Source organism: Oratosquilla oratoria, chromosome 39 (genome assembly GCF_046742065.1).
Source record: "Oratosquilla oratoria isolate Oo_2021 chromosome 39, ASM4674206v1, whole genome shotgun sequence".
Lineage (NCBI taxonomy): Eukaryota > Metazoa > Arthropoda > Malacostraca > Stomatopoda > Squillidae > Oratosquilla > Oratosquilla oratoria.
Window position 1 is genome coordinate 41,476,775 of NC_134815.1, and position 26,335 is coordinate 41,503,109.

A 26,335-nucleotide genomic window follows, 5' to 3' on the forward strand; every position below is an offset into this window, starting at 1 on the left:
TACAAGTTTTTTCACAAGGACAGGGTTGGCAGAAGCACTTTTCGTTAAAAATACAATGAACTGTATTATTAACAATTCAATTAAGGAAGAGGATAGTGCATAAGAAACTTATTGGTGTCCTATGTAGACCTAACCTCAGCATTGAGCAGACTGTTCCCCTGATTTGTGAAATTCGAAGTGTGTCTCGGTAAAAAAATGTGATCATGGGAGATTTTAATTAGAGAAACATTGATTGGGAAATTTGAGTAGATCAGGAAGTGAAGTTTTTCTTAGATGTGGTGCAGGATAATTTCCTAAAACAAATTATTACTGATCCTACGAGGGGAGGGAATATTCTGGACTTGTAACAAATAATGAGCACCTAACAAGTATCGACAAAGTGGGAGACAATGTAAGCTTTAGTGATCATCAAGAAATATGATTTAATATCATTTGAGATGAATTAAAAAGTACAAATAATGTTCAAGTACCGGACTTCAGGAGGGCCAATTTTGACATGATGAGAAACAGACATTTGATCACTTATGGGACTGACCCAGGAGGCTGTGACAGGGTCAGATATACAGTCAGTCCAGAGGTCACTAGCAAGGATAGGGTTCAGGTCACAGAGGGTACACATACCTTGGATGAGGTCACCTACAAGCGCGGGGTCAACAATTTAGAAGAAATGTATAGTATATAGATGGATATCCCCCATATACCATACACACCAATGTCCCAACACTTAATGTTCAAGTATTGTGTATTCCATTATTTAACCCATACCTACTACCTGACTACATAGTCCCAGTATGGTTTTTCTTATACTGGCACAATATTGTTCTCAAGTACAGAAGCACCAACGAATTGTTGATGACAAAATACAACTCTACATTGAGCTTGAGCATGGGATACATTGCAAATTCAGGATAGTGACAAGGCCATTTTTTTTATTTTTTTTTTATACTTGATTTTATTTGGGCTGACTTAATACATACTGGCTGTTGGCGGTGGTACAGGAATTCACATATTTTGTTTTTGCTTACTGTATCACCTAGGCAGGCAGCTCATACCTGAAAAGGTGATGATACTAGCACAGTAAGGTTGCTAATGTGGAAAGGTGGTACCCCTGTGTGTCAATAATACATATACAAATGCACCAAGCATTGAAAAGATATAATACAGTTTTGGTGATGTCATAAAAAAAATATACAAAATTTTCAACACTATCTTTTTCTTCATTTACAGACCATATTTTCCCATGTTTGAGGTTGGACTTTTGATGAACCTCTTCTAACTTGCTCAGTCCAGACACTTCTACATCCTGCTTCACTGGTCTTCTCCATGTGCTCCTTGGTCTTCTAATTGGTCTCCTTCCTGACATCTCCTCCACCTCCTCAGCTCTCTCCCCTATGTCTAAACCATCATAACCTCTATCTCTCTTCCTTCCATCTCCTTTCAATCCACATCTCCTATCCACCTCCCCATTGGACACTGTCCTACCACCCAATTCTACCCATATACTTATACCACATCATCCATTGATCACATCTTTTCAGTATGTCCTCTACTCTTCCTGTCATTGCTAATGTTTCAGCACCATATAATGTGACTTATATGATACACAACATATAAACACTGCCTCTGCTATACAATGGGATGCTTCTGTTACTCAAGGTTGCCATCAATCTCAATTTCTTTCATGTTACTGCTATTCTTGGACTGCACTACAGCTCTACAATCCATCTCCCATGAAACAAAATTGGTCTATTTCTATTATTCTTTCCAGTTATCAGTCTTTTCTCCCCTACCTCTGTTAGCTCCCACTCTTCTGTAAGCTAGGCACTGAAAGCTCTACAGCTTATTTACACTTCTTAGTCCTGGGCATCACTTGCTGCACTCTATATACATCTCCCATAACATCAACATGGCTATTTTCCTTTATCAAAGGGAAGATTCCCTTTGGTAAATGTATGATGTACATCTGCTTCAATACCACTCTCCTGACATTCCTGGTTCAGTTCCAAAATGGAGCCATAATTACTGCCACTATCTTTTCAGTTACCTTCTTTCTTCTTAAAGCCTACTCTATCACCTCTGAACCACAATATTTTGTCTTGATTTGGTTAGGAATTATGTTTTTTTTTTTGGTAAGAATCTGTGGAGGGGTGACTAAAGTATTGGTGTTTTAATTATCAAGATTTGGTGTAGCGGCATGGTTTGAGAAAGTAGATCAAAGTAGGTGGTTGTTGCACAATGTTGTGTAAACCAAACATTCTGGTAATAGATGTGGTACTGTGAGGGAGCTTCACATTAGCATGTTGGAGAATGGTTTCCTGTCATGAGGTGAGAATGTCCTGTTCTTGGGTGTACTAATGTCATTTCAAAATATCACTTGTTTATGTACAGATAGCCTTGGGTGTATGTGGGGTTTGACTGCTTTTAGATGGTCTGCTGGCTGTTGTTTCCAGTATCTTTGCTGTATGTTTAGCACTAGACTGGAGGACTGGGCAATGGATTGGTGGTAGAGCACAACGTCTTAATTCACTTTGTTGACTCATTTAGTGCCATGTATGCCAACATAAATGGTACCCAGTTGAGGGATGTAGATTTGAAGCAGGTGGAGATTTGGATAATCCATGATTGGATTTTGTGTACCAGTGGAACTGAGGGTGGAAATTATTTGTGCAGCACTGCATGAATCTAAGATGATTACATAGGATGTATGAGTTGGAGGAAGAGGTGAGTTATGGATAATATATAGTGCAGCAAGCAGGGCCCTCTCATGGGGTGGGTGGGTGGGTGGGGGGCATATGCTTGGGGACAGCACTTTTTTGGTAGTACCAATTCTAGCCCAGACTTTGTGTCCACAAAACTGACAAAATAATGATAATAAAAAAAAGAGGTCAAAGAAGCCCTGAATATTTTACCATAATCAACGATTTTTGCATTAGAAACAAAATATGATACATTTTTCCTTATCCTTTCTGCAATAGAAACATTACATACAAATTTTAAAGTTATCTCATTATTTTGCAAGCTTATAGCTAAAATGTTGACATATCTAATTATTTTGCAAGCCAATAGCTAAAATGTTTACTTAAAAAAAAAATAAGTTTGACTCAAAATATCTACATTTTCTTTTTTATTTGTTTACCCATGGTCAGCAAATGCATCTTTTATCATGTATACCAGTATCCTATAGTCATGTTGCACAAATTAGTGTCATAGGCATTAAGGGGTGGTGGAGATGGGGAGAGGGAGGTGGCACTTAGATATAAGGGCTCTGGCAACAAGTTAGGCAAAAATATTCAATGGTGAAGGCTTAAATGGTGGGAAGAAAGGATCCAAATCTTGTTTCTGTTAAGGTCAGTGTTGCATTAATTGGTAGTTAGAGCAGGAGTTGTCAATGTAGATCTTAATAACTGTTGAATGAGTCAACAAGTAGAAGAGATTCCTGTCTGATGATTTCAATTGGGTAGTGATGATTGAACTTTCACTGTTTAGCATAATAAATAAAGCCCCAATACATTTTTTCCTTGACATAAAAAAATATATTTCATAAAAATAAAATCATTTCATGCATTCTTCAATATACTAATGTTATTTAATGCTTTTTTCAAATTGAAATTTCACGGCTTCAAAACAGTACGAGTTATGAAACAATAATGCACATTTTTTATAACATTCTGATACTAAACTTTACAGCAACAATGCATCGCACTTGATAAAAAAGAAACGTGCTCGTAAAATTTATGTCAACCTGTACCACCAAAACACAAGGCAAACCTGTGTGTGCAGCCAAGCACCTTTCTACCTCAACACTCAGGGTGGAAACAGAGTAAAAAACAAACCTAGAGAACCTAATCTAACACTATGATGGAAGGTAACATTCAAAACTTGTGTCTTACCTGCATGTGAATAGATAAATATGGATGATTTTGAGAACAAATACATAAACACACACATTGATACAATAGTATTTTGGTAATACTTTTAAAACTAAAGGTCATTGAGGAACTTTCAACATTCTCATGTGTATGTGTGTATATATATTGTGGTTATAAAAAATAATGAATGTATGGATGCATATGCAAAATTAAGGCATTTCACCTGTTAAGTTTGGGACATTGCTCATGTCCAACATTTCAATTATTCTCTGAATAATACTATAAAACAAATCAAATCTATAGATGTATATGCATGTACAAATGCTTTTACAGCAAGAAGGTAGGATAGGAAAATAATGAGTTTAGGCTAAAACAAACCTGATTACTAATATGGTATTTGTGATAAATTAATTAAATGAAAATAACAACTATACATGGTAAGAAATTTTCCTGAAAAGTTTATCAGAAAGGTTTAGTTATCTATAGCATAACTACCCAGTAGAGAGGAGCATTTCGAGATGAACATAAATAGTGATGCTTTCCATAGATGCTGATGACCTGAATGATATGAATATTGAAATGATGTTGGATTTGATTTGGCTGTAAAGATAAATCAATGCTAGGTCACTAAAGTACAAAAAGGGCATGCAGATTTGAGACACATTAGACACCATTCAAAATACACCACTTTTTGCTCTGAATCCTACCTTCACTACCTTGTTCACTACTTTAGGTATTTCTCACTGGTAAATATATCAAAATAAAACTAAATCACTGTATTATTCATATGATCACAGTTCTTCTGCTTACAATATTTCAGTATTATAAGCCAACACGGTATCACTAAAAATCCAAAAATATTGGATAAAATGCAAAAAGTGGAAATAACATTATTTAATATGAATAACCTGCAAGGGACCAATGATGGGCCTGCATGTAGTGGTCCTGCAAGATGGACAGTGAAACTGCTCATTTTCAAAAGCCGTCAACCCCCTCACCTCCATCAAGAGGTGCAGCCCTGAAGGGCTGGCATTTGGTCTCCAAACTGGGCCCAAGATCAACTTCTACTGTATTTCTTACATTATTTCACACGTGGAAAGCAGTCCGGCAACTAATCTCCTCTCCCTACCACTTTGAGCTGGTGACATAAATACAGTCTCATGTTGATATAATACAGACAAGTCTCAAGTTTCTAGAGAATTCTGTGGGAGGTTCCGAGAACCAATGCCAACCGCTGTGGGGCTGCGGGTTTTCCACTTAGTGAAAATCAAGGCAACAAACGATCGATTGAATAATCTATCATTTTTATTTGACTTTTCAAACTCAAAAGCTCATTTCAGCCGATTACTGTTTCTCATCTGATTAAGATAATTCCAAAGCATCATTTCACCTTTGAAACCAGGACTTGAAACACTGTACCAAAACTCTCAACTGGAAAATAAATAAATAAAATAAAAAATAAAATAAAATAAATAACATATATTTTTTATATATATAAAAAATTAAGTTAGGAAAATATTGAACAAAAGGTAAAAGGGTACAAAAGTTAATCACTTGATAAAAGTTAATCTTGGTATCAGTGATGAACACTGTTAAGAGGATGTTTGGTAGGTTTCTAAATTTGTTTGAAAGAAATAGTTTTTTATTCTGCTAAAACCAGATTACATAATAAATGATTAAAATATTGTGATTTCCACAATTCTTTGCTAATATATAATTTGTTCACAATGGTAAAGTACTTAAATATTTTCTTCATCTGATGACATTGTAAGATGGTACTGTTCCGTGTCATCAGATGCATCAAGAGCATAGTACTCAGGTTCATCATTTTCAGCCTGTAGAGAGAGTTGTCCCATCTCAAAAATAGCTGCCTCTATGGAAGCTGCTACACTAGGGTTGGGAGATACGGTCGACAGCTGCTGCTGGTCTGACTGCGGTTGGTGCTGCTCGTTCTGCTGATGTTGACCTTCAGCTAACCTAGATGATGTAGAACTGCTAATGTTATTTCCCCTAGAGGAGGTCAGAGGCTGTTCCCCTTGGTGGTGATGATAATGTGGGGTGTGATGACTGCTGTGGTGACGAAGGTGGTTGTGATGGTGATGATGGTGGTGATGGTGGAGACTAATATCTTCATGTGGACTGTCGACATTATTGTGGAAGAGATGATGCGTTTCAGTGGTATCTGGTGACGACCCACTGCTGTTGGCACTCGGTGTATGCGGCGTCTGTGGAGTATTGCTGGGTGCTATAGGAGTTGGCGGGCAGAGGTCCCCCGTCAGTCCCTCCTGTGCTTCACTTGTGGCAGCTCTCTGCCTCAGCTCCTCCTCTAGCTGACTTTTCAGTTTGATTCCTGCCACACCTTTCTTGGGAATTGAAGAGAGGTCTCGCTTTATTCTTCTTCTTCTGCTGGGGTCATTTCTTCTCAACTGGATCATGTTGTCAAAGTCTATAACGTACAGGAATCCAGCGATGAGAACTTCACAGGCACGCTGACTGCACTTGTAGGCATTTTCCAGCTCGGAGCTTGTTCTCTCGTCATACTGCCACCAGCCTGCAAACAGATGACATCTGCTCAGCCTTCCTGCTGCTATACTGCACATCTTCGGTAAAGTACCCTGGTTCAACATGCCCTTCAACCTTTTGCAAAACCCATACATGTTTAACATTTCTAGCACTTCAAAACGTCATCACCGCTTCCTATGATCATCATATTTTGTTTTTATATTTGCCCAAACTGACACAAGTATCAACTGTTGTTGTCAATAATAATAATAACTCAGCTGATTTATTTTTTTCAAATGTATTAAATCATCTGGCTGTGCTGAAGTATATACTAATTCACACCAGTACTGAAATCCACCATAGCTGACCAAGAGACCTGGTGTACATATCACTTAGTGATCAGTACTACCACAACTTAAGCTACTACCATCATCACATGAACCACTGTCAACACTAATAACACACAGGCAGCAGTTTGAAGGCCAGCTTGAATTCTGGGTGCTGGACGGTGACACTTCTATGCTGAGAATCTTAAAGTAGACATTGAATGCTGACGTTTATTTTCAATCCTGATGAACCTGCTATAGGGCAGTAAACCAATTACACTTTTTGCTTTTTCCTTCCCCTGCCCCTGCCTTTCCCCTTTGCTCTTCCACTACTTGAGCCCCTTCTACGTAAGCCAGCAATTCCCTTAGTAGATACTGACGCAACATCACGTTTGATGCGACGTTTTAGGCTCCTATTATCTGCACGAAACTGCCTCATCTCGGCAAAATCAATAACATAATTATGATCTGCTATCATGACATCAACTGAAGTTGAGCCCCGACTGTGTGCTGCCTCTATTTCAGCACTTGTACGGGCGTCGTATTGCCACCAACCTGTAAAATATCAAAGCACTGTCATCCTTATTTCCTCATGTTTAAATGATCATTTTAAATCTATATAATTTCCCAAAATGGGTAGCAGTAGTGAATGTGGCATATTTGGCATACTAGTGGATAATAACTTGATACCTACATACAGCACAGGTTCTTCCTAACAAAAATTTGTATTTTTAATCTCTTCTATACAAAAACCCTCCAGCACCTAGAAAACTAGCAACAGCCAATGGATCTGACAGGGGGGGTTGAGTAAAAGTGAAAGCTAGTCCCTGTCTCCTACTGAGCAGTGGTACCAGGTGATGATGCCTTTAATTGTTATAGAAGTCTTCCTGATTTACTTTACTGGATTCCCACAGCCATCAGACTGACCAAAAGATGTCTTAATGAAGAAATGTCAATTAAAATAATAACTGTTGCCTTGAGTTTCCATCTATCTATATACTGTGAGTTCCTTCCCCCTTCTAAGGGAGGTAGCCACTCAAGGCATGCACCCACTCCCACCCACAATCCTTGTTTACCATTAATCTTAGCTCCTTGTGGATGAAGGGTCATCCCTGTCCCTTCCCCATTGCCTGGGTCAGAAGCAATGCAGCAAGACACAGCACATTCACAACAGAGCCAGCTGCTTCATTTACATGGCAACCCTCCCTCATCTCCTCATGCAAAAATAGAGAAGATGAGGAGAAATCCCTTCAGGTTGTCAATTAATTTTCCATTCACAACCTTCCTCCACTCACACCTATCTCTTGCCTTCTCCCTTCCCTGCTCAACAGACATTCCCCTTTTGCTCAGGGCAATACTTACCATTAGTATAATTCCACATGCATTCAACCATTTAATAATACAAGTCTGGTCCATCAGCCTTGAAAATAATTCATTCAGGTCCATTACTTACAAAATATAGTCCTTTGAGATTATCTCCTTCCAATCGCTGTGCATACACTATATCCAAATGCATTGCTTATAATTCCTCTAACAAAATAAAGAAGAACTACACTGTAAGCAGAAAAGGAGAGGAATGAAGAGGGGGGACCCCTTATCAAGTACAGCAGGCTTGCTGTGGATGTGCTGTACCTTGCTGCATTGCTTCTGACCCAGGGTAGTGGGCAGAAGACAGGGATGATCCTTCACCCATGAGGAGCTAAGATGAGAGGGAGGAAAGGGTGGTGGATGGGAGTGGTTATGTACCTTTTAGCTACCTCCCTTATAAGGGGGAAAAAGCCCTAAACACAAAAGAAACATACCATTTCTTCCCTCATAAAACCACTGGTAGCCACCATCATGTGTGTCCTGCTTCTCAGCCTCCAGGGCTGAAAGAAGAGTTGGGTTGTCCAAAAAATCTGCTGGAATCTCTTGTCGACACATAGCACACCGTTTGCTTTGGTTTGCAACTCCCTGTGTAAAACAACATAAAAATTGAAAAACTTGTCCGAGTTAATCCATTGCCCACCAAGAAATAAATTCATCATAGCATTGTACAACAAAGAACCTTTAGAATGAATAGGGAGCAAAAGTCAACTCCTCCAGGTATGTTGTCACTGTCATGAATCTCATTTCAAGATTCTGGAACCTTCTCTATCCCACACGCTGTCATGTGTACAATCTTCTCTTTGTTGTCATCTCTAGATACCTATTTCTCATGACATCTTCACCCCACCCCCCCAAGTCATTTATTTGCTTCCCTTCTATAATTTATCTCCACCACCTACTCCATTCTTGCCACATATGACCCTAACTGCTTAAAACTCTTCACTTCCTCCAGCCTCCTTTCCTTTAAGACCTACCTCCAACTTACTGCTTCCCTCTCTCTTTGTATATCTCATCACCTTACTTTAGCTGACAATTATTTTCAACTTTCTCATCTCATTCTCCCAAATTCTGCCACTAGCTGCCTCAGTCACGTCTCTGATCCAGCCATAAGTGCAGTGTCATCCACAAACAACTAGTTCACTTCCCAATTCCTTCCACTCAGATCTAAACTTCTGCCTATCACTTTCAAGGTTCTTTGTATCTTTTCTTTTCCTATAGCCCTATAATATTCCTCTCCAATCAAAGTAATTTTCCTTGCATCTCCCACTGCCTAAAGATAAATAAATAATTTTTAGTTGGGAGAGGTATGTTTCTATAGCATCATTAGCAAACATTAAAAGCTTATCTCAACTTGTTGACTATAGTACATTAAATACTATGTTAAGTCAAACAGAATTTTTCACTTTTATTTTAAAAATGGTCATGTGATGAAAACATTGTTTGGGGTACAAGGAGTGTTTACTTCACCCTTATTGAATGTCAACAAAAACCTTTCAATTTGTTCTTTCATCTGTGATTTCAGATCATTAAATACCATGTTGGAGTTTTTCACTTTTATTTTAAAAATATAATCTTCAACTTTAGGGAAAGCACAGAAATGGACCGATTCTTAGCTACATTTTGACACATGATAAAACTGAACTGAAATCCAGATATCAAATACTGTACAAAACAACTGAGTTACAAGTTCCTAACAGAGAAAAATATAAATGGTTACATTTGACATCACAAGTTGCTGGTATGATATATATTGGTACACAAATTGTCTGAATGTATTAATATAACTTACACCAAGCTCTTCCTTGTTTTTTAAATTAATGGAGACATAATGGATACTATGAAATGGTCCATGCTATCTAAAATATAATTTCTTTGTTAAGACACATCAAACCTGTACATCTATGAGAATGGTTGTGTTACAAATATCAAACCACATACCTAGGGTGATCTGGGTTTTATAAAACTAATTGTACTTGTTAACCTAGTTAAAACAAATGTATTTTCTTAATTGTTTTCTGTTTTCTTTTCAGACTGTGGAAATGTTTTTTGGTTGAATAAAGCCTAAAGAAAGGTTCTGAGTATTCTTTGAGAATACCTCAAATAGATACATGCACACAATGCATGAAACCTACCTTGACACATAAGAAACAGAAGATGTGTGAGCAGGGTAACTTCACAGGATGGACACATTTCTGAAGGCAAACTGCACATTCCAACTCTTCCTCTCCATTGCTTCCTTCCTCTATCAATGTAAAAACATTCAATAAAACATTTATGAAAGTACTATTATGATTTTTATGGTTTATCAATTTTTTGTATGTATCATGTTTGTTGAGGAAGGACGGGAGAGGACAGAAGACAGGGGTGAATGGAGAATGGTTGTATATGGATGATGTGATAGCATGAGGTGGAATGGGCGGGTGGATGGGGGGTGAGGTAGTATGTGTGAGCAAATTTTGACGCAGCCCGAAGGGATTTCTCCCCGTCCTCTCATTTTATGCAATGGGGGGACGGAGAGGGGGGGTCGCCGATTTAATGAAGCAGCCTTGCTGTGGATGTGCTGTGTCTTGCGACACTGCTTCTGACCCAGGGCAGTGGACAAGGTGCAGGGATGACCTGTCATTCAGGAGGTGCTAAGATAAGAGGGAGGGTGGAGGGGTGTGGAGTGTATTCAGGGATGAAATGGGTGGGAATGATTTTATGCCTTTTTCTTTTTGGCTACCCCCCTTGTAAGGGGGAAAAAGCCTTGGTATATGTATGTATCAATTTTTTATTACAATGACAAGTAGTATTACTTCATCTGTGATAATCAGCATTTCCATCTTTGGGGGGAACTGTCACACCTCCTTTACCACTTTTGTGGCAAAGGAGAGGTTTAAGGATGGATAGAAGATGAAATTGATCAGCATTCTTTCACTCTGTTTGTTCATTACTTTACTTTGGCAGGAAATAGACATTGTGCTGAAATATCACAAAGTTTGACATCAAACAATCCTGTTCACTCAAAAGTGGTGGCAGTCCTGATACCCCATTATAATGCCAAAATATTGTGTGGGTCCAATGACAGGAATTTGCAAGTGGTGGTACAGTAAGATGGACATTGGAAAAAATCATCCCCTTGCTGTTCGTCTTCACATTTCTTCAGTACCCTCACCTCCATTTGAAGATACAGCCCCAAGAGGTTGAGAATTTGTTTACTTATTTAGCTCAAGGTCTCTTTCTATTAACTTTGTATAAAAACTGACAACTAACAACTGCTACCTTCATATGAGTATTATAATCCAGTAACATGGAAACAGCGCAACACAAACATAACATAAACAACACTAATGTTTCTTTCCTGCAATTTGGAAGTAGGTAGAAACAACTTTGCCAACCATGTAGTTAATGAATGGAATAAACTTCCTGCACAGGTAGTGCAATGTAGTTCAGTTCGAAGCTTTAAGAATCATTTAGATAAACACCTAAGCAAGATGCTGTAATGATTATAATTTATTTTATATTATTTGTTTTTGTTTTGTTATCATTTGTCTGTCTGATTTTCATTTATTATTAGTTATATGTTAATTTATTATTATTTACTATTTACCTGTTTGTTTATTGTTTAACTATACCTATGCATTTATTTATGTATTTTATTTGTTATTTACATTATTATAGTTTTTATTTATTATTTTATTATTATTATGATTTTTTTCGCATCTGACCTAGATATGGACCAAAAGGTCTCCTGTCGGCATGCTCCGCCTTTGTAATCCTTTGTAACTGTGGGGCTTCAGCTGTATAATCTACAGTATTTGCATGTCTTGCATGTAATAATGTAAAAAAGATGAAAGACTCAGATCTTGTAGATAAGTTCCGCTGCCAACACCATGGTCTCTCTTGGGATACACCACTACCACAACTTTGCCTGAACCTCACATATTAGAGCTGATCTGCAATCAAGTTTGTTGCTGCTCCTCATAAGGTTGGGCCATACGGGATTGGAGGCTCATCTGGGATATTGGCCAGGAATTTGTCTAGCCTCCTCTTGAAAGCCTCTGTGCTGACTCCCACTAGGTCCCTTATCTCTCTTGGGAGACAGTTGAAGAGCTTGGAGCCACCCCAGATGAAGCTTTCTACCTGGATTGTCTTCGGTTGCTGGGAGCAACTGCTTATGTACCTTCTTTTGCAGGTCCTACCAAACCTGGGGTGGTGTTTCCCTTTGATACCACCTCCTTCTTTTGTGGCCTCCAGGATTTTCCAGACATAAATCACTACATAGCACTCTCTGCAGTGAAAAGATCATGAGACATTTTAGCCTCTCCAAGTAATTCAAGGAGTCCCTGACCAACCTCTTCATGAATATCCTCTGGACCTGCCTGAGTTCTTGTATCTCCTTGACTTTGTGTGGAGACCACAGCTGGCATACATAATTCAGCTCTGACAATACTAGGGCCTTCCACATATGTAGCAACTACTCAGGCTTCTTGGTAAGGTCCAAAGAATCCACCCACTCAATTTACAAGCAGTACTAGTGGTGTGGGTTATATGCACTTTGAAACCAGTCATCACTCATCCACAACCCCTGGGCTCTCAGTGTTTCCTTTATTTGTATTTCCCCTGCATCCACTGTGTACCAGTGCTCTTTTAGATATCTGTGTCCCCCATATCATATCAGTTCAAATTTCTTGTTGTTGAACATCATGTTGTTATCACTTGACCACTTGTATACTGCCTCCAGATCCTTTTGTAGACTTTCAGAATCCTCTCTGGTTGTGATTTCTCGGGAAATCCTGGTACCATCCGCAAATGAGGACACTTTGGATGATATAACACCCTTGTCTATGTCACTTATCATGACCAGGAAGAGCAGTGGGCCAAGCACTAAACCCTGTGGCACTCCAATGATTACCCTCAAGATTTTTGACTGGGCCCCATCTATTATTACTTTCTGCATTCTATCACTTCATGGATCCATATTCCCAGTTTTCCAGTGATGCCCATGTTTTTCACTTTGTGTAGCATCATTCTGTGGTCAACCTTATCAGTCTAGATAGACAACATCAGTGTTCATTCTTCTGCTGACATTGTCTATAATGTCATCATGATAGTTTAGGAGTTGGGAAAGGCATGATTGTCCTTTCCAAAACCTATGTTGTCCTGGATTGAACTGTCTTGTCCCCTCTATGAAGTTCACTAGGTTCTTCCTAAGTGCTCCCTCGAACACCTTTGTGAGGTGTGAGATGAAACAGACAGGTCTGCAGTTAGCTGGAAGGCATCATGACCCACTTTTATTAATGGGGGTGATTAATCTTTCTTTCAGTATTGTTGGTATCCCTTGTTCAGTGATTGTCTCCAAAGTAGGTATATTGAGGTAGCTAATGCATGCTTACACTTTTATAAAAACAATGATGGTATGTCATCTGGCCCCCCTGATGAGTTTGTTTTTATTTCCTCTATGGCTTCCACTATATCCCTGAGTGTGAAACTAATATCACTGGTAGTATCCGCATTTATACCAACTACTTAGAAGCATTCTCTTGGGTCCACTGTAGTTTTTTCTGCCAATTGCTCATTATATACATTTTCTTATTGTCTTTCTAGCATGTTTGCAAATTTTTCTAGGTCTTCAACTAGCTCCCCATTTTGATCCCCCAATGGTCCAACTTAAATATGAGATTTAAGTTTCTTATGGGCATATGCATTGAGGTACTTTGGATTGTTCTTTATGGCCATTAATGCTCTATCTTCTTAATACTCCCCCTCTTTTTCATGTGACTCTCTCAGCTTAGTTTCCATTTCTTTCATTTTAGTCTCAATGTTCTCTTTTCCACTATCAGTATCTGATATTGGTACTTTTGACAGTTTCTTTAGTAGTTTCGTTCTGGCTCTCATTAGAACTTTTCGGTCGATGGGTATTTTATTTCTACTGTTTAATTTTTTTTTACCAGGAATATATTTCATGCATAAATTTTTGCATTTGCTCAGGAAAGACATTAACATTTCTTCAACAGTTTTCCAATCACTTATTGAAGCCAAGTCAACCCTTTCTAAATCTTCATTGAGTGACAACCAGTTTGCTCTCTCAGTGAAAAATTTCAAGATTTCCAGATTCTTTTCTGAGAGAACAGGGATTTTTTTTTCTTTTCTTTGTATTGATTTTGTTAGGTCAGTATTCACTTCATTTAAATTATGGTCTGACATAATTGTTTTACTGATGTGCACACTATGTATTAGTTTACAGTTGTTGGTAAAAATAAGGTCTAACACATTGTTTATTTGTGTTGGCTCCCCAATGACCTGTTCTAAATCATTATTTTCAGCGAGTCTGATTAGCTCACTAGCTTGAGCTTGGTCACTGGTTGTTCCTCCAATTATAAACCTAGAGGGCCAACTGATTATTGGCAGACTGAAGTCTCCAATTGTCTAATTTTCTTCTAGGTTGTTAGATATTTTTGCTAATATGTTAGAGAACTCCTCATGGTAATTGTTTGGTGGTCAGTAAAGTTACTACCATTATATTTACTTTTGGCACCTTAACAATGAGCAGTTCATTTGTACCATCCAATTACTGATTATGGTATTCAGGTCACTAAAGGGGATAGATTGTATTGACAGAAGATCTATCCTGATTAAAGATGGGAGGGCTTTAAGAGGTCATGGGAGCAAATTAATCTCTTCAAAATGAGTCACATTCTCGCATGCAGATGCCTGATGTGTGACAACGCATCACAATACTCGCATTATAAAATATAAGTGGGAAGAGGGGAATGTCTGTTGAGGAAGGACGGGAGAGGATAGAAGACAGGGGTGAATGGAGAATGGTTGTATATGGATGATGATGTGATGCATGAGGTGGAATGGGTAGGGGGATGTGGGGGTGAGGTAGTATGTGTGAGCAAAATTTGACGCAACCCGGAGGGATTTCTCCCCATCTTCTCCTTTTCTGCATGGGGGGACGGAGAGGGGGGGGGGTCGCCGATTTAATGAAGCGGCCTTGCTGTGGATGTGTTGTGACTTGTGACACTGCCTCTAACCCAGGGCAGTGGACAGGGTGCAGGGATGACCCGTCATCCAGGAGGTGCTAAGATAAAAGGGAGGGTGGAGGTGAGTGGAGTGTATTTAGGGATGGAATGGGTGGGAATGATTTTATGCCTTTTTCTTTTTGGCTACCCATTCTCTTTCCCTTTGAGTAATAATAAACACAGAAAATGGAATCAAACCAGTTCACAGAATTCAGGGGTCACTCAGCTACAACTACAAAATAAATATAATCAGGACACCAATGCCGGCATCCTTGTATACCCACTCTGGCCTCATGACATCTACATAGGTATTATTGTATGGAAGAGGTTAAAAAAGAATACATGCCTAAAGGATGTGAAGAAATACATTTTCCATATAGATGCATAAATACCTAGAACACCTTAGAAAGTGATATAGCCCAAGCTCAAACAATACAAAAGTTCAAATCTAAATATGGTAATTGGAAATCAAGGATATAGTTTAAATTGGAACTGTATATGAATTTGAGGCTAAGTAGAGAACAGGAGATGGGTCCCAACAAGCACTGCTCCTTTTCCTGTATACTACAATTAGGTAAATACTGTATTCGTGCACTTGATGCCACATCATCCCAGAGGTAAAACGCTACACCACCATGACTTCTGTCTCTTCTGTCTGTGCAGTACAGGGTGTAATTTTCAAAGTCTGGTTCCTAATCTATTATCTCTTCCCTTGTGTGGGATTCTATTAGTCTTAGGACTAGATAATCAATTTCTTTAGATAGTTCTCCTAGGTATTTCCCTTTTATCTGACTCTTCATGGGACATAGACCCTGTATATACACAAAGTATTATCTCTAGCAATGAGTCTGTTGGGCTTGTTCTATCCACTGTTGTGGGTTGGGCCACTGGAAAGGTTGGGGCACTGTGTTCATTGCTTGATATCCTGGGTAATAATTCTTATCTAATTAGTATAGGCCAGCTTCTTTCATGGGATGTGACTGATATAACATACTAAAAAACAAGTACCTTTAGTAAATGTTCAGAAGTGCACATCTACTCAATATAGCATATGAAAATTAAATATTGATTTTGTAAATTATAATATATCCATGCAATATATATTTTTCTTGGCTGAAATCATTAACAGAAAATGCTGCTAAAAGAGATAAAATTATGAATGAAGCCACAGGGGCTGCTGGAGATGCCATCTTTGTTTTGATGGATGTAGTGGTCGAAAAAATTAAAGTGTGATAAACTCATCTATTCTAACCTAACCTAACCTGCATTTAGTAATGTAATGCCTGCAATCCCCTAGGTTATCAGGGTTGTCATCATTGTTAGGAATGTTGACAGCCGGTTTTGGTATCCGATCGGACTGCAGGGTATACAGGAGTTGCATAGCTTTAAGAAATGCATTAATCTCAGATCTGTAGCACTGTTTTAAAAACATGTACAGTGTGAGGTACTGTCAGATGTACTTAGGGTACATTCCAGGTCTCAGTACCCACTCCTATTTGCTTTTAGTGGGACTGGAAAGACAACATGGCGTCTCAACCCTATGATCGCAGCTTCATTTGGTAGTGCATTTGCTTTTAGCAGATTTTTTTCTATTGATTTCTGTCAAGAAAAACATATATGATGTTGATTATTATAATTTACAAGGTTAATATTTAAATTTCTAATGTTATACTGCATAGGTGTACACTTTTGAAAAAATACTGTATCTTTCATCTAGAGGAGTTAAATTTCATTAGGTAAATATAGTACTTGTGCATTTGATGAACCACCAGCACCTGGATACACAGCATACTATAGAGCAACCTTACACTCAATGCCGGACTAGCTGAATCTTCAGACAAGGGATGCTAGGAATAGCTGTAGCAGTGGACCACCACAACTTCAAGGACTACCTTGTCAGCCAGCTCAGCCCATTGCCAACTTGGGCAATCACTAACTTGGCCCATTGGCTGCTTGAGATACCATCTTTGCTTTGATAGATGCAAAAGTTGAAGAAATTAAAGCACTATAAATTTAATTTGTCTACTCTAACCTACCTAACCTGATTTGGTTGAGTAGACAGGCCAAGTTGGTGATGGGCCGAGTTGGCCCTACACCAAGGACTACCCCCAAAATTTCAATAAGTAAACAGAGTATTGTAACATTGTATGATTGTTAACTTAAGTAACAAAAATCTCCCTTGATATATCTGCAAGCCTTCTAACTCCAGTGCCTCCCAGTCAATACTGACAGAAAGCACCTATTCTCTACAAAATCTATTTTCTAATCTATAAGCAAGGCAATATTATAGTGATAAATTACAACCAATGGAAATCCGTCAATACTTAGTACACACTTCCAAAATATGTTCTATTCATACAAACAACCCAACAACTCCAACCTTCATCTGACGCTTTTCTCTTCATGAATTCCGTAGAGGAATCATCTTGGCTTAATCCTTCTGCCATCCTGAAATGCCCTTTCCACTAGACAAATCCATATACTTCTGCGACCTTAACAGACGTTTACACAAACCATTCTCTTTCGTTCTTCTTGGGTTGAAGGGTTTTCTTCTCGAAAATTATCCAATTAATCCTGCCACGGATCGCCACTCTGGGCGACAAGGTTGAGATGTGTTTATAGTATTATTAGAGGTTCTACATATAGGCCGTTCTATCCAACAGGTACTTTGTTCGACGGCTGCTGAACTTAAAATCATCTAAACAACTGTGTATTCACATATGACTGTAAACAGTCTGGAGATAAAATAAACAAAAGCTATCAATACACAATTCGATTGCTTATAAAGTTTGTGATCCAACTTTCAGCTGGAGTGAAGTTAAATAAAAGCAATATGATTGTTTATAGATCTAAAAAGATATAGTTTCATCTATACATATTAGTTTTACCCATGTTTACATTTAATAACAATTACTCATGGTGATGAAATACCGGAATGAGTGAATACAAAGACAAAAGTAGCCAGCTTGGAAAAGGTAAACCCGATGTGGAAATTAGCAGACGAATATGCAAAAGTTATTGTCTTACTGTATGGAGTTTCAGATTAGATTGCCAGTCCATGAAATTGAGGAGATATATAAGAGTCACTAAGTCTAAGACTGATTAAGTACGTGTTATGCATAATTAAATTTAATTCTTTATGGAAATATCAGTAGCTCAAGGATTCAAGCAGATATTATGTGTGAATACAACAGGTTAAAGTATCTTTTACCTTGGGATGTGTAATACAGTATCATATCCACATTATATAACATAGTAAACAAGGCTGCAATGTGAATGTGACTGTCAATAACTACAAGTTAGAAAATGATGATAGAATAGAATTGTCACATTGTCATTGTGGTGGTTATCAAGTATTTGTTAGTTGTAGAACTGAAATAATGTTATTATTGAATGCTCTGACGTAGTAGGACCAGGTAAATTATAAGAACAGTAAACAAATAAACAATTGTTCTTACCATTCTTACCACTTGATTGGAAAAAGGACATGTGGTGCGAATTCACAAAGGTAGAAACAAGGCAACACCACTAAATTATAGACCAGTATCACTAAGCAAATAGTAAAATTATATGAAAGATTGATGGACCAAATATCTTGAAAATATGAATATTCAATAGACAGTCAGTTTGGCTTCATATCTGGAAGGTCATGTTACTTGTTATTTGTAGTTCTTCTTTATCTGGTTCCACTCCACCAATGGTGCTCTGCAGGACCCTCACATCAATTAAAATCTACTTCAATTTCATAATCTGTATTCCTCTTTGATGGTGAGGTCTTCCAAATCGTAACACTCAGAGAACAGGAACGTCTTGAATTTATCCTTGAAACCTTGGATACTGACAATACTTCATAGATTGATCATTGAGTGGAAGACTATTATAAAATCTTGGGGAGGCTGACTTAAAAGAACGAAAACCAACACATGATATAACTCAGGGTTCAAATAGGGTCAGACCTGAGTCAGCTCAACGGGTGTTTACACCTTCCTCAGTAGGGTTGACCACCTCAAATAGACTCCTTAAGTATGATGGTTTTCCAATTTGTTGAACGTGATGAGTCACCACACATATTTAAACTGAAATACCATTAACTACCATAATTGTATCACCAAAATTTTAGTTTTACTTCCAATAATCATATATTCTGTTTTCCTTTAATTTAATTTCAATTGTTTAAGTATCATCCATTCCCTAACTGATAATAAAATACACTTCAATACAACAGCTGTATCAGTGATATTATATAATAAATATATTGAAAAATAAAACTGAGTATTATCAGCAAACAGTTTAACCTTCAATCCAAACCTTTCTAAGACTTGGTAAACCCATTGTATATATACTAAACAAAATTGGCCCAAAAACACTCCCCTGGGGTACACCTCTGTGATGAAAAGGAGTCATCAATTTGTACACAATATTTTCTATACATTAACCCCTTTGATACGATGATACCTATGTAGGCGTCATGAGGAGCAAGTGGGTACGAGAGGATGCCGATGTCGGCATCTTGATTATATATATTGTAGTTGTACCTGCGTGACCCCCATACTCTGTAAACTGGCTTCATCATATTTTCTATGGTTATCAAAATTCACGGGTGAAAGAGAACGATCAATACAGCGGTAACTTTATTTTTTATAATGTGAGTATTATAACGCAACATCGCACGTCTGGCAGCTAATGCTGCCCGCGAGATTTTGGCCCGGAGTGAAGGGGTTAAGTAGTTTTTCAAGTATATCCAAGCATCATCAACCACTCCAGTAGATTTCAAGTCATCTAAAAGGACTTCATGAACCACAGTAACAAAAGCAGCACTAAGATCTAGCAAAACTAAAACTACACATTTACCATCATCTAAAATTTCAAGTAGATCATTTACAACAGAACAAATTTCAGTTTCAGTTGAGTACAGCTGTCTGTAAGCAGTCTGATATATCATTTACCTTATCTAAATGTTGAAATACCTTAGATAAAAATGACAAGTTTGAAACTGGTCTATAAGAAGCCAATTTCTGGTGATCAAGAGCCCCCTTCAAAATGGGCTTCACAGTAGCAATTTTCTTAGGTACTGGAAAGTTACAACTCAGTATACAAGTATTTACAATCATCAGAATGATAATAAGAAAATTGGAAAAAAAAAATTGCACTAACTATATCCACAATTGGTCAGCTGCACAATATGTCATCTCGGCCTTTTGAATAATTTTTTTAAGCATATCATTAGTAATAGTATTAAAATGAGACAATTTAATATCCCCATTAAACTCAACTCCAATTGGCCGAGCAACATTAACAAATCCCTTCACAATATTCACAATTTTACTTTTAAAGAAATCTAAAAAATGTGTTACTAAATCATTATCACACCAACCATTTGGAAGTTTTTTCTTTTTAAAATTACCTGTCAAATAACTTAACAATCTATAAAGCTTAGTCATATCAGACCCTGCTTCATCAATTTTATGCTTATAATACTGGGTCTTTCTATCTCTTACATAATAATTTAATGAATTTTTACAAATCTTACATTCCTCCTCAGCATTAACAGTTTTGAACCTCCTCCATTTAGATTCCTTGCACTTTCTTTCTCTCTTCATATTCAATATCTTGGCATTAAGCCAGGGTGACTTATCTTTAACTGCAATATTCTTCACATTTAGTTATAGCGTTGTATAGACCCATGAAGCCATCCACACATTCGGATATCAATAACAAATTATCATATATATAAGAATCATCCATCCTATCAGTAAATTTCTTTATTAACTTCATCAACAAAGTCATCAAGATTTAAAGCAGATTTATCTCTAAAACATATTCTACTTCTTAATATATCTTTTGATATAAGGAGATCAAAAGTAATTACTTGATGTACTGGTGAAATGGTACATACTTCAACATTAACATCACATACTAAATTAGTGGTTAGGTCACCAATAACCAAATCCAATATATGACCAGTAGATGAACTCACTGCATTTACAAAATTAGACAACTGATATGATTCCAATAAATCACTAAACCTATTTTTATATTATCAGAATCTTCCATCTAAATAATAAAATCACCTACACAAAATACATTGAAGGAGACCATGTCAATCTGCTCAATCAGGATACTAAATTCCTCAAAAAACACATTAAAGCTCGATGACAGAGGTCTGTAAACAACTATAAATTTTACTCGTTTATGACCTTTAAAATTAACCTCTATATATTCAAATCTTGTACCCTTAATCCATCTTAAAACCATAATGTGTGACAGAGCATGAGAGTACAAACAGACCAACTCCTCCAACTCTCCCATCTCTTGGAATATGAAGAAAGGAGTGTTATATAGATTAAGTTGGAAATGTACATGAATTTGAATCTAGGTATGTTTGAAAATTAGAGAATAGGAGACTGGACCCAATGAGCATTGCTCCTTTTCTTTATACCACAATTAGGTAAAAAACTATTCTTACTAGCTTCACCTTGGCATCAGGTGTCTTGAGGTGATTAGGACAGAATGCTGGCTCATATCGTTCCCCCCCGACTTATCATATTCATGGATCAGTCTTGGACTTGAAACCATTCACTGTCTTTGCCAGTATTGCTTCTCTTGGCTGGATGTTCTGTTCAAATACTATTTTACATAATAAAGTACTTCCTTACATTTGGCCATGGAAATATTCTGTAGCTATGAATGATCTCTGCTCCTTTAGTCCCTTCATTATTGTGAAAACATCTATAGAGTTACTTCTAACACTCCTCATTTCTATTTTTACACATATCCTTGATGCTGATGAGCATCCTTGTGATCTGTCTGTGCACCTTTTTTACATTAACTTCAATTTTTATATTGAAGAATATTGCCATCATTGGGTGCAGCATCAAAAAGACAAGCCATATTTCTTGTGAAACTGTTGTGTAATAGTGTTGTAGTAATTAAAAAGGCCCTAGCACTGGTACTTGGGGCATTTCGCATTTTTACCAAACTCCCTTCTGATGTTTACCATCTCATAACAACCCTTTGTACATTTGATAATATATGAAGAAAACCAAGTCACATGGAATTGGGAAAAATATACACAAGTGGACTGGTGAATGCCTAAAGGATAGGCAGCAAAAGGTTGTTATGAGAGAGCAAAAATTAGAAAGAAGTTTGGAAAAAAGTGAAGTGCTCCAAGGAGGATCTTAGTGCTAGTACTGTTTCACACAACCTCAAGTTTACTGATTGAACAAATATCTTTAGTGTAGTGGCAATCAAAGAAGAAACTAACTATTTGCAGGTAAATAAGCAACACAACTGGTAAAATGAGTGGCAAATATTACTCAATGTATTTAACTAACTAGCTGATGGTAGTATAGAAAAAGAGAGCTACAATCATGGGATCCTGTCTCCTCTCCTGTTGTCATAACTTGTTTTGAAATTTATGTATGGTTCCAGTTAATGCTATTTCATCACCTAGGCTATTCCAGGAGTTTAAGCATCTGTATGGAAAACTGGAATGGTTCACATACTTCACTTACTAATTCTACATAATTCTATGCAAGAAAAAGAAAAGAAATCCAGTATCATACTGCACAGATATCTACAACAGACTCCTACCACTATCCCAGAACAATCACATACACAACCAGATCATAAAGTAGATACTCCAAGGCTGACTTCCAAACCTAGTACTTCACTAAATTCCTCAGATATTAGCCCCACTGAGAATTTACTACTCCAACAGGAATTTGTGAAGTTTCATTGTGCCCGCTCACAGTATTTTGTATATATTTTTTATCTATATTACAATAAGTACAACAACCTTTCTTAGTAACATTTCTTGTGGAAATTAATATTAAGAGAAGGGAAAAAAAAAATTGTGTAACCTTCCAACCACTGATAACCAAAGTTGAATTGTTTGAAGTTTTATGGTGCCTGTTCACACAGCATTTTATATATATTTTTGCATCTATATTATGACAAGTACAACAAATTTTCTTTGTAATATTTTCGCAGAAATTAATATTAAGGGAAAAAAAAAAGATAAAAAAGAATCCTGCAACCTTTCTGCCACCTGTAACCAATGCACCATTTCTGTTGCGAGCATCACCCACTATTTTTTATTTTTTATTTTATTTTATTTTATTTTATTCTATTCAGTTGTTTATTTTTTGTGAAGCATATGTCTTCTCCTTATTCTAATGTAACCTACCCTACCCTTCCCTACCTAACCTAATCCACATGACCAGAGATAGATGTAATAAATATATAAATTTCTGTGCGACAGCCATTAATTTTTCTCCTTCCTTTGATATTAACTTTCACATGAGACATTACTAAGAAGAGTTGTTGTGCTTGCCATACTCTAGATGCAAAATGCTGAGCAAGTGGGTGATAGAAAACTTCACAAATATCCTCCAATAAGCAAAAATCATATAAGTACAACTGTATTCAGGCCACCATTCAATACTGAAGTAGTACCAGCATAGAATTGGCCTGACATCAGACTTAATATCAGGATATTTTCAAGGATTGATTGTAAGTTTTTCAAATGCTGTTATACCTGAAAATGAAAGTGGGGAAGTCTGTGGTGTATATACTGAAGATTAAGTTTTTACTGTGGAATTTAGTCAGAATTATTAGATCTATAGCATTATCTTTTCAGATCTGAATTAACACAAGAGCTGTTGCAGCCAGTGATGGCACGTGGGCTCTTTGCCAGGCGATCTGTCCGTTATGCCATACCATTTATGATCTTGGTTGTGGGTGGATCATTTGGCTTGAAGGAATTTGCACAAATCAGGTATGCTGTACTTTGTTTAATAAAAAAAAAGATTATCATAGGATATGAACAACTAAAAAAAAAAAAGAAAGATAAGCCATACATCTACAGCTTGTTTTCCAACAATAAGGAATAAAGAATGTTTACAAACAACACCAAACAAAGCCTTAAGAATAACAAATTGCATTTAAATGACTGCAGTAAACCATCTTTATACTGTAATAAAAATCATCCATACAGAACAAACAATACTTAAAAAAACCTTAAGAATAATAACAGATTTTGATTAAAAAGTAACCCCAGTAAGTTGTATTGACTCGACAGAAATCCTTGTTGTAGAATAGCATATGAATATGATCAGTACTGTACACAGTTTTACACAAAAGCCATCAAGCTCACCCATTATATCACATTCATTGATGCCCAAAATTGATTAATCAGTGGGAGCTGGATCATTTACAAAAGCAGAAGAGAAAGGTTTGGTAGTGTTAGTCATGGATCCTTATCATCTGTCAAGCATCAGTAAAATCATGGGTGAAACATGTAGATTATTGATGATAGTGTGCATGGGTAGTATGGTCTTTGCATAAAATAAAGTTTATAAACAAGATTGAGAAAATACAAAGGGCAGCAACCATGTTAATTCCCAGCCTTGTTGATAAAATGTATGAAAAAAGGTTGAAAATATTCTACATGTCATCATTGAAAGAAAGAAAAAGATAGCTTGATAGTATCATTCAGGTTATTATAGGAAACAGATCAAACTTACAGAGGCATGTAGCTGTGATCAAAGAGTGTGTCATGAGTGTTGCAAAAGTGGGGTGACAGTGAAATAGTAAGTAACTATTGTATTCAACAACATACATGGTTGCACGTGTTGTGTGTGGGAAGGCTAAAGGGAATCTGTAGGTATGGGTGCTAACAGGGCTTGTGTCTACCTCACAGGGTGAAAATGTTGCCAAATGTCTAATCTAGGTTGTTTGCAAATCTACCTAGCTGCTCTGGGTGTGGTTATGTGCATGTGACATTGGCATGCTTCTGAATGTCTGCACCCTTATAAGTCTCATTTTCCAAATAGGTGCTTGTTTGAGTAGTAACTTGTGTCTATGTGGCACCGTGGTCATGCCTGGTATGTGTGACCCTCTTACATAGCTGGCAGTTGTTCAAGAGGTGTTGTAGCTGATTAGAGCATCACCGTGTTGTGCTATACTGAGCTGTACTATGTTACACTGCACAGTACACTGTGCCATAGCACACTATACCACAAAGAGGTCATGGGAACAATTGATAAAGAATGTCTGAAAGCTGTCAAGAAGTACATTTTTTACAAATGCATCAGCTCCTGAAACAGTGTAGAAGTTAGTATAGCCTAAGTCAAATCCATAGTGAATTCAAAACTAGATATGATGGTTGAAATAAAAGATGGGACCCCACAAGTATAGTTCCTCTCAAGTATATTACTATTATGTAAATACATGTCTTTAAAAAATAATAAAAATGAATAAATAAATAAGTCCATATAAATGCATCAAAAGCTTTGGGAGCCATTTGGAAATATTATGTGTTGGATCTCAGATTCATGGACCTTGGCTGTGAAACTGAGTATCTATGTATCCCTTATATTGCTCCTTTTTCTCAGCTTTTTTTTTTGCTTGGTGCTAATGGTCAATTATTTTCTTGGTTTCTAGCTGAGAAAAAGGATGAAATTAAAATATATTATGGGGCATAGTTCTCTTCAGCATACAAAGAAGAAGAGAGAATACTGAAACAAATTGTAAAGAGAAAAGTAAAACCAGCAACCCCCCCCCAAAAAAAAGAAAAAAGATAATAATAATAAATAAAAATAGCCACATACTACTGCATAACAGTCCTAATGCTAAGAAAGAACCAACCCCACAGTTACATGTCGTATATAGATTTACCTGCACACTAGGGAACTGTGAAGTCCTACCTTCTATCTATATCGGCATGATAATGACTAAGCAAAGCAGATACATAACTAAACATCTCACATCTGGAGCCCCCAAAAACCATTTAAGACAACACCAAACAACCCTCACAAGGGAAATAATGGTAGAAAATATGAACATCATAATGACATGCCTAAATACCCATCATCTCCCCATCTTATAATAATTATTAATCAAAGATATGAACCCTAGTGTGAACATCCAGACATCTGAGCAGTTAGCACTACTGAGCATTAGGAGGAACTATGTTACCAGTCAAAACCAACACGAACACAGGGAGAGATCACATGATCGGACAAAGCAATCCTCACCAAGAATGAGTACACATCACAGCTAGTCCAACCCTTAAATACCATCTATCTGACATTATCAGTTCAGTAGTAACTCTAACATAGAGACAGCCATTATACCAAGACACTGAAGAAGAGTCAAGAGCCTTGAAATAGCAATCTGGCTGCACAGATGACTTACTATGGAGAAATTATCTTGGATCTCAATAAAGACAGTAAGACCACATTAAGACACAAAGAAAATG

At 37.2% G+C, this 26,335-nt stretch overlaps 2 protein-coding genes across 5 annotated transcripts in view; one reads left to right on the forward strand and one right to left on the reverse strand.

The window, feature by feature from the left end:
* Nucleotides 1–923: 923 nt before the first annotated feature.
* On the reverse strand, nucleotides 924–17,778 carry LOC143020371 (uncharacterized). The gene is made up of 4 exons (XM_076176750.1): nucleotides 17,453–17,778; nucleotides 10,198–10,307; nucleotides 8,500–8,650; nucleotides 924–6,420 (listed from the first exon to the last, which is right to left on the reverse strand). Exons 1-4 carry the CDS (start codon nucleotides 17,517–17,519, stop codon nucleotides 5,609–5,611), a joined length of 1,140 nt encoding a protein of 379 aa, XP_076032865.1. The 5' UTR covers nucleotides 17,520–17,778; the 3' UTR covers nucleotides 924–5,608.
* Nucleotides 17,779–17,911: 133 nt separating this feature from the next.
* The window catches only part of l(3)neo43 (cytochrome c oxidase assembly protein COX16 homolog l(3)neo43), a 71,578-nt gene continuing 63,154 nt past the window's right edge, over nucleotides 17,912–26,335 (forward strand). For 2 of the 4 annotated variants that reach the window (XR_012965898.1, XM_076176752.1), the window contains exon 1: nucleotides 17,932–18,047. Coding sequence is in view for 2 of the 4 variants with exons in the window: in XM_076176753.1 (XP_076032868.1) it covers nucleotides 23,748–23,851 (104 nt within the window). In the remaining 2 variants the exon portion in view is untranslated. Of the gene's footprint in view, nucleotides 18,048–23,417; nucleotides 23,587–23,713; nucleotides 23,852–26,335 lie in introns of those variants that run through there. The other 2 variants (XM_076176753.1, XM_076176754.1) reach the window with 2 other exon arrangements.

Excerpts from the sequence above, each read along its gene's own strand:
- LOC143020371 (XM_076176750.1), bottom strand. The coding sequence starts at position 17,519 with ATGGCAGAAGGATTAAGCCAAGATGATTCCTCTACGGAATTCATGAAG. Across the intron at positions 10,308-17,452 it reads GAGAAAAGCGTCAGATGAAG|AGGAAGGAAGCAATGGAGAG; the intron begins GTTGGAGTTGTT and ends TTACATTGATAG. Across the intron at positions 6,421-8,499 it reads GTTTTATGAGGGAAGAAATG|GCTGGTGGCAGTATGACGAG; the intron begins GTATGTTTCTTT and ends ATCTGTTTGCAG.